The sequence below is a fragment of the Rhipicephalus sanguineus genome, chromosome 7, assembly GCF_013339695.2.
Source record: "Rhipicephalus sanguineus isolate Rsan-2018 chromosome 7, BIME_Rsan_1.4, whole genome shotgun sequence".
NCBI lineage: Eukaryota > Metazoa > Arthropoda > Arachnida > Ixodida > Ixodidae > Rhipicephalus > Rhipicephalus sanguineus.
This window is the reverse complement of record NC_051182.1, coordinates 155,884,790-155,893,641: the sequence shown is the minus strand read 5'-3', so window position 1 is coordinate 155,893,641 and position 8,852 is coordinate 155,884,790. Positions and strand designations below refer to the sequence as shown.

At 46.9% G+C, this 8,852-nt stretch overlaps 1 protein-coding gene across 1 annotated transcript; it reads right to left on the bottom strand.

Annotated features, from left to right (window-relative positions):
• Positions 1 to 7,416: 7,416 nt before the first annotated feature.
• LOC119399186 (uncharacterized) lies at positions 7,417 to 8,280 on the bottom strand. The gene has a single exon (XM_037665998.2). It carries the CDS (start codon positions 8,263 to 8,265, stop codon positions 7,417 to 7,419), a length of 849 nt encoding a protein of 282 aa, XP_037521926.1. The 5' UTR covers positions 8,266 to 8,280.
• Between the last annotated feature and the right edge of the window lie 572 nt (positions 8,281 to 8,852).

Below are 8,852 nucleotides of genomic sequence, written 5' to 3'. Positions count from 1 at the left end.
TCATTGTTTATCATACAAGATACGTACCGACCTAATAACTTTAATTGTAAACACTTTAACGCGTTAGCGTTAAAGAGGTCGTTTCGCAGAAATTCCGGTGTCGGCATCGTAGCTTGTGAGCGAAAAATCAGCGTCATCTCTGGCGAAAATTCAAGATGGGTGAAAGATAAATGAAATAAATGCTGAAAGTGGGAGTGGGAATCAAACCTAGATCTTCTGCGTGGCAAGCAAGTGTTCTATCAGAAAGCTACGCCATTTCTTGGAACTGCTCCGAAAAAAAAAGAAACCTCTCTAAAAATGCCATGTATTGCGAGCATTCTCCTTAACACATAATCTTGCGTGGCACAAGCGTAACATCTCGCACCAGGCGTTAAAACACATCAATTAGACACCAAGACGGCAGTTTAAGCGCCAGTCCATTAGAAGCATCATCATCCGCTGAAAAAGCATCAAGAAAGTGAACAGCTGCGTAGGTGCGTGTGTTGCCTTTTGAACGCGTAGTGGGTACTTCGCTAAATCACAAAAGGAATAATTATAACGCAATAACCCATGTGTCGTGTTATTCCAGTGTCGCTGCTACTCTTCGTCTGAGATATTACAGAAAACAAAAGCGGAGATTTTAAGGAAAAAAAGAACTTCAGTTGCATTTGTGAGTGACGATAAAGAAAGTGTCAAGGCCCGCAGAACACGTAGCAAGCTATCAAGGGCAGCTCGTTTTAGTCACTCTATTCGTAATAAAATGAACAGGGCCTAGTGAGATGATTTAAATATTCTGGAGCATATTTAAACCATCTCACTAGGCGCTGTTCAATTGATCGCGAATAGAGTAATTAAATGAGCTGCCCTTGATAGCTTGCTACGTGCTCTGCAGTCCTTGACAGTTTCTTTATTGTCACTAACAAATGCGACTCAAGTTTTTTTCTTTAAAATCTCAGTTTTTTTCTGTAACCTCTAAGCTAAGAGTAGCATCGACACTGCAATAACGCAACACATGGGTTATTGCGTTAGTGATCATCTCGGGGCAGTAATTTACCGCGGTAAGAAGGCGTCTTTTTTTGTGAAGACGAAGAAGTGAGATTAGTTGTCGGCTTCTGCCTTTTTCTGTAATGTTTGCAAGTCTGGTGTGGCAGACTTGTAGAGCGATGTGGCGTCGTAATGAAACGGCACTTTGCTATCTTGCTTGACTTATGAAGAAAATGAAGCGTTAGCAAGCTTTAAAAAATACAGAGAGCTCCCCTTTCATTCTGAGTCTGTGTTGCGAAATATTACCTATTATTCTGATATGCAGAGAGACGTCTATTGAAATCAGTATTAAGTACGCGAAAAAATTTCCGCATTTCAAGAATGATAAAGACAATGAAGAAAACCATGATTCCATGTTACCGTGCTGATTTAATGCATCCCTTAAAGTTACGGTAGGTGATCCGGGAGACGATGAGCGAGATGATCCAGAAGAGGATACAGGCGATGATGCACGAGGTGATCCAGGAATGGGTACTCGAGGACCTGATCGACGATTTCTTTTAGCAGCTTGTCGTCCTCGAGGAAGTGAGTTTTTTAGACGGCTCATAACATCTCCAAGAAGGTTAGAGCCGACAGAAGCATGAGGGACTGGAGCAGGGGGACGTGCGGGGGCCGCATTCGCACAGGACTTGCCGCCGTTCTCCATCGCTGAAAGAAGAAATGCAAATACGGACAAAAAGACCAAACTGCCGAAGCTTTCAACTTTTGCCATCGTTATTGCAGAGCAAGTGCTTCCTGTTCTGGGCTGCAGCCGGGCACATTTATACACACTTTCCAACAGAATGTATGTAAAAAACACGCTCTTAAAATGCCTTTATCATAGCATTGTCTTTTGGCACGTTCCGTGATTCTTTACGAACGATAATAAAAGATCGCAATGATTCCTTGTTTTTGCATTGTTTAAGGGGTCGCGAAAAATTACGTCACTTTGGTGTGAGCTGTAGTGAAGATTTTCAAGAAAATTCTTATTATATATATATTCAGTATATTCATGATCGCCGACTAGAATATAAAAATAGCTCGAATAGCTCTTAAGAAATAGGCAGTGCGACGCCTGCGCTTAACAATATTAATTTGCAATTTCGAGTTCAAGAAAGGAAAACATGTAATATCGCCGCCTCAACTCTCAGCTGCAGTGCAGAGTTGGGTAACCGGGAAGTGGGACGCCCCGCTGCTCATGCGCCTAGAATGAAATACGTATCACGTGATTCATAATAAAATAAATTGTCAAACTATAATAAAAAATAGGAGGAAATAAATAATGACATGAAATCCGGGCGACGCTGTAGCAGGTGCAACATCCGCGTTTGCATCGCCTGAGAGACAAATAAAATTCCAGGCATCCGCGCAATGTGCAGCGTAGTGATTTGCCTAAACTGGAGGAGTGCAATTATTAAACCTAGTCGCAAATTTCCTAAAGGCGCCATATCAATGTAGAGCTTTACTCTGTTCGCCAGTGGGAGTACAATAACTCAAGATTCTGAGGCCCCGCCGGCTTGGGGTCCGTAGTACCAAACACTGTATTGCGAAGCTTTAGTATTGTATTCGTTCCGTTAGCAAAGGTGCTGCGTGCGCAAGAATGCCCCGTTTCGCAGAGCGTGCATGAGGAGCCCTTGTACGAGCGCTTTATGTGAAACGAGGTATTCTTGCGAGCACAGCAGGGTTACAAAAAGTGCTTATAGAAGAACTAGTCTAGCTCTCCTTTTAGAACTGCGCCCAGTGCCCGTGTAAACTGACCGTGATTTGCCAAACAATTGCCTATGTAAACCGAGTCGGTGCTTTATGAAACATGTGGCACAGTAGACATAATGCGTAAGTAGTGTCGTCTAGGAGATACCCCTAAAGTGCAATCGAGTATGTAAAAGTACATAGAGGGTAAACGGAATGCTGTTAGATTGTGAGACTTAGTGTGAAGAAAACTAGTCACAGCAACGAAGACAGAGAACGGGTGCTGACTGTAAACTGAAGTTTTCTTAAAACAAATTACACTTCTGATACATGGCAGGAGCGCCACGAGAAATTAACAAAGAACTAAAACACGTGCGCCCCCATGAGCAACACAAAACCGCGTACTTGCATGAAAGTCAAAATCGAAAGTAGACTAAGCACTAATGCTATGATCACTGATAAAACGTACCAAGATTACGGGTTTCGCTGAAGGTAGCCGTCCTCAGCCTCCAGTAGTTGTAGTGATAGACGGCTGGTCCGGCTGACTGGCACCAGCCGTGCGGATGGACGGCTGGTGCCAGTGTGGTTCCTTATCATGGCAGTCGCTGCCAGTTCCCTGGTCACTTGGGGCTTGTGCACACACATAAGCTTCGTTGCTTCAAAAAGGGTGCGCTTAGTCATTGAACTTCTTCCAGCGCACTGGTAAGGGAATGTAAGGGGTGTCTTTAAAGGGATGTGATGCTCTCTTAACTGAACATTTATGGAGCAACCGGCCTGCTCCATATATCAAACACTAAACAACAAGGGTCCGTAGTAAAAAACAGCGCAAAAAACCATAGGGAAGAACAACACGGGACGAGTGCTGTTGTTCTTACCTTTTGTCTCTTGTTTCTCGAACTGTTTTTTTAACACGAAAGTGTTTTATGCCGGGGTCCACCACGGCTCCGCTGACGTATTTCCGTCACGGATATGACGTTGTAAAATGTAAAGACTAACAGTGGGCAAAGAAAAAACGAGAAGAAAAAGTTCCGTCACCGGGAATCGAACTCACGAGCGCTCGTTCCGCAGCGCGCAGCGCGAAACGATTCGGCCACGGACGGCACGTTATTCGCAATGCTAACGGCGAGCTATTGATATACACCATTTGCGGGTGGCTGCACTCAGAGATCTGTGTTACAGTGTTTTCGTTATCACTAGCCAAATGGCGCGACGGGCTCGAAGAGCGTAGAAGAGCGTGCTTGAAAGGTCGTCGCTGTTGCGACGAGCGCCCGCGTCTACAGGGCGTGGTCGCATGTACTCAGAGAATGTTGTAATAACTTGGACGCAGCACACAGGTCCAGAACACCAGAGCGTTTATTGCCGCGTGAATCCGTTCGAGCTTATATGCCCCAGCAACAGTGACGTCACGAAGTGCCGATCACTAGCAGACGCTGGCCAGCGTTTTAATCCTTCTGCTACGCTATAACAATCCTCCCCACTTAATCCAAAAGAAATAAGAAAATACACATCACTCATAGTCAGAATGCTTAAACCAGTTCGGCTGACGACGCTCCCGAGCACTTCGCCTCAAAGGCACGGGAGATGCATCTGCAGCTGTGGTATCCAGATGAGGACCACTTGGCGGCGAGTGATGTGGCAAAAGGGGCTGGAGAGTCGGGCTGGGAACCCTCGAAGTTGTTGCAGCGGTGCTCGAAGACAGTGATGGTGGTGAACCAACTGGTCGAGGCATCTGTGGCTCAACAAACGGCTTTGTCGCCATCTCTGGCGGTGGTGGTGTTGTAGGCATAAAGGGTGTCTCGATCAAAGGGTCAATTGGCGGTGGATCAGTAGCAGGAGCAGGCAACCGCATACCTGCTTCTGGGCCAGCGAATGATGGGCGCAAATGGTCAACGTGAACGAATCGCACTTGTTCAGCCACACGCACAAGATAGGTCACGGCGCTAACCACTTGCGTCACTATGCCCTCTTCCCAGGAAGAAATCTCGCCGCGCACACACTTCACCCACACTCTCTCTCCCACTACAAACACACGTTCACCACTTCTTTTGGTGTCCGATCTTACTTTAACGCGGACTTGTTTGCTCACCATATCACTCACAAAGTCCGGTTTCAGGAAGGTTAACTTCACTCTAGGCTGCCGCTTCAGGAAGAGCTCGGCTGGCGTCTTACCTGTAAGCGTATGCGGTGTATTGCGGTATGACATAAGAAACTATCTATTCCCTCCTGCAGCGATTCTTTTTCCCTGGTTTCAGATTGAGCAAGCACCTGTTTCAGTAACACTTGTTTAGTCGTTTGTACTAGGCGTTCGGCAGCCCCATTAGAACTTGCGTGGTAGGGCGGTGTCCTTGTGTGTTTTATATTATTCTTTGCCATAAAGTCGGCAAACTCTTGTGAAGTAAACTGTGGCCCATTATCACTAACAATTTCTTCCGGGAAACCGTACGCCGAAAAAACACTGCGCAGCCTGCGTATTGTTTGCGATACCGTCATTGAAGACATCACCCAAACTTCAATCCACTTAGAATAGGCATCGACCAAAACCAGAAAGTTGTGTTGGCCCTTTGATGCAAAGTCTACATGAAGTCTTTGCCAACACTTCGCAGGATGTGGCCAGGGCTGTAGGGGAGCCAATTCAACCGCTGTGCGTGCACGCTGGCACACCCTGCACTGTCGGACATACTCTTCAATACACTTGTCTAGTCCCAGCCACCAGACGAAACTGCGTGCCAGCATTTTCATTCTGCTGGTGCCAGGATGATCCTCATGCAATAAGGCTAGTACCGACGTTCTCAACTGCTCCGGTACAATTACTCGTGACCCCCAGGTCACACATTCTTGCTCAATCGAGAGCTCAAAACGCCGTATGTAATACGGTTGCAGATGTTCTGGTACGTCCGCAGGCCATCCCGAGAGGGTGTACCCTCGAACAGTGCACAGTATAGCATCTCTGGCTGTCGCTCTAGCCACATCCTGCGCCGTAAGTGGCGTACACTCAAAAACAGATAAACACTCGGCTTCATCTCCTTTTGAGTCGCAGCTCAAAGGAAGTCTTGACAGCGCATCAGCTACTTCGGTTTCGCTGCCCTTTCGATACTTTAAGGTGTACTGATGAGCTGCCAGTATTAACGACCACCTTTGTAGTCTAGCCGCAGCTAGGGAGGGGGTCGGTTTGTCTTGGCCAAGAATACCAAGTAGTGGCTGGTGGTCGGTGTAGAGTACAAACTGGCGACCAAAAAGAAACTTGTGAAATTTCTTAAGCCCAAAAATCAGCGCGAGCGCTTCCCTTTCACACTGAGCATAATTTCGCTCCGCTGGGGTCAGAGTTCGTGAGGCAAAAGCAATTGGCCGTTCTTGCCCGTCTGGCATTACATGAAAAATAACGGCTCCAACACCGTACGCGGAAGCATCACACTGTAGCGCCAGTGGTTTCCGAACGTCAAAGTATGTAAGCGCTCGACTATTGATAAGCAGTAGTTTAGTGGCTTCAAAAGCGTTACCACACTCTTTAGACCAGATCCACTTTTGCTCTTTTCTTAGCAACTTGTGCAACGGTTCTGCCACCATTGCTAAGTTTTTCATAAACTTCCCGTAAAAGTTCAGCAAGCCTAAATATGCTTTGAGTTCTGTCACGTTTTTTGGCGGGGGAGCATCTTTTATGGCCTTAACCTTCCCCTCAGTAGGATAAATGCCTTCTGAGCTGAGCTAGTGGCCCAGATAGCGCACTGAGCTTTCAAAGAATTTGCATTTCTCCGTCTTGAGAGTAATATTGTGCTCGCTCAGGCGTTTCAAGACTATGTCTAATGTTTTATAGCACTCATTCACGTCTTTGCCTGCAATGATAACATCGTCGATGTAGCAACCCACGTTTTTTATTCCCATAAGCACCTTATCCATGAGCGCCTGAAACAGCGCTGGAGCACTGGCAATACCATACGGAAGCCGATTAAATTGATAAAGCCCCTTGTGAGTGTTAACTGTGAGGATTCGCCTTGAATCCTCGCTTAACACGACTTGTTGGTAAGCTGACGACAAGTCAAGCACGCAAAATACCTTTCCCTCACAAACTGACGTGAACAACTCCTCTGGTTGCGGCAATGGATCATGGTCTATCTTAAGAACAGGGTTAACAGTGACTTTAAAATCACCACAAAGCCGTAGCTTATCACCTTCTTTCTTTGGAACTACCACCAAAGGAGTAGCCCAGTCACTGTGACTCACTCGTGTAACCACGCCGTCTTTCTCCAGTTCATCCAGCTGCTTTTCAACTGCTTCACGCAGTGCAAAAGGCACAGGCCGGGCTCTACAAAACACAGGAGAAGCTCCTTGTTTTAGGACAATCTGCGCTTCATAGTTTTTGATAGCGTCTAATGTTGGTGAAAAGACCCCCGCGTACTTCTCTCGTAGCGAAGCAACTCTATCATCTATACTTAAAGAGAACAACGACTGCCAATCAAGCTGAAATTTCTCGAGCCATGTCCTACCTAGAAGAGCTGGTAACTTTCGCTCAGCTTCACGCACAATAACAGCCGGTAAAACAGCTTGCTGGTCATCATACTGCACCTTTACATGACACTCCCCCAAAACATTAATCTTTTCACCAGTATAAGTTTTCAGCACAACCGTGGTAGGTTCACATTTAACGTGCGGAAAAGTCGACCGATACACCTCTTCAGGGACTACAGACACCGCGGCACCAGTGTCGACTTGCATAGGAACGCTGTTTCCTTATATGGTCATGGTAACTATGTAGCCCTTCTTCTTGCCAGATGAATCGTGGCACGCGTACATCGTGTGCTCATCTTCACTGGATGATTCCGACACGATATGCGTTCTTTTGTGTAGAGCCTTTCTTGGGCACATTTTCTGCAGATGACCTACTTGAGAGCACCGGTTGCATTTATAGTTCTTGTACCAGCAGTTGTTGAAGTCATGCGCCTTACCACAACAACAACACTTGGTCTTTTTGTTCTCATTCTGCTGCATTGATCTTTTCTTTTGAGTAGCCGAGTTCACTTCATATTTGAGGGCATTTACAGCCGAGTTTGTCCCTCCTGCTTGCAATATTGCTGTTTGCTTGGCTGCTAGCTCTCGCGCAAGAGCAATTTTGCAAGCACTTTCAAAGCCCAGGTTTTCTTCTGTGAATAGAGCCCTTTGAATGTCTTCGCTGCGGATTCCTGCCACAAGCCTGTCACGCATAGCGTCTTTAAGAAAGGACCCAAAATCACATTTCCGAGCCAAATGCTTTATCTCAATGATAAAGTCTTCTACACTTTCGTGCTCAAGCTGAACCCTGCGGTTAAACCTGCACCTCTCAGCTATGATTGATATCGGGGGGCTGTAATGGTTTTTCAATAGAACCTTGACTTCATCAAAAGTCTTCTCCCCAGGAAGTGATGGTACAACCAAATTCTTGAGTACTTCATATGCTTCCGCCCCGATCACTGTCAAAAATACTGAGAGTTTCTTCTCTTGAGCTATGTCATTCGCACTGACAAAGTGCTCGAAACGCTCCAAGTACGAATCGAACGTCTGAACCTTGGCGTCAAACTCCTCTATCTTGCCCAACCTCGACATGGCTGTAGCTAAATGAGAGTCAAAAGGCACTTATCGTATTGTAGCCTTCTCGACGTTTCAGCGTCCGTTGCTGCGTTGTCAGGCCCGCACCATTTGCCACTTGCGAAAACGCCTTACGCGTCACCTGCAGACGCCTGCTGCGTTGGGTAGACGGCCGGTGCAATGTCCAGACATGATCTCCAACAGCTTTCACGTCGCAGGAACGCATCCCATACGTGCCGGCTCCCGGTGGCTAGTCGACGCTCGGCAGGCCCGAGCAGACGCATCCCATCTTCGTCAGCCAATGTAATAACTTGGACGCAGCACACAGGTCCAGAACACCAGAGCGTTTATTGCCGCGTGAATCCGTTCGAGCTTATATGCCCCAGCAACAGTGACGTCACGAAGTGCCGATCACTAGCAGACGCTGGCCAGCGTTTTAATCCTTCTGCTACGCTATAACAGTGTGTTACAGTGTTTTCGTTATCACTGGCGAGATGGCGCGACGGGCTCGAAGAGCGTAGAACAGCGCTCTCGAAAGGTCGTCGCCGCTGCGACGAGCGACCGCGTCTACAGGGCGTGGTCGCTTGTGCGGGCGCTTATCTCGT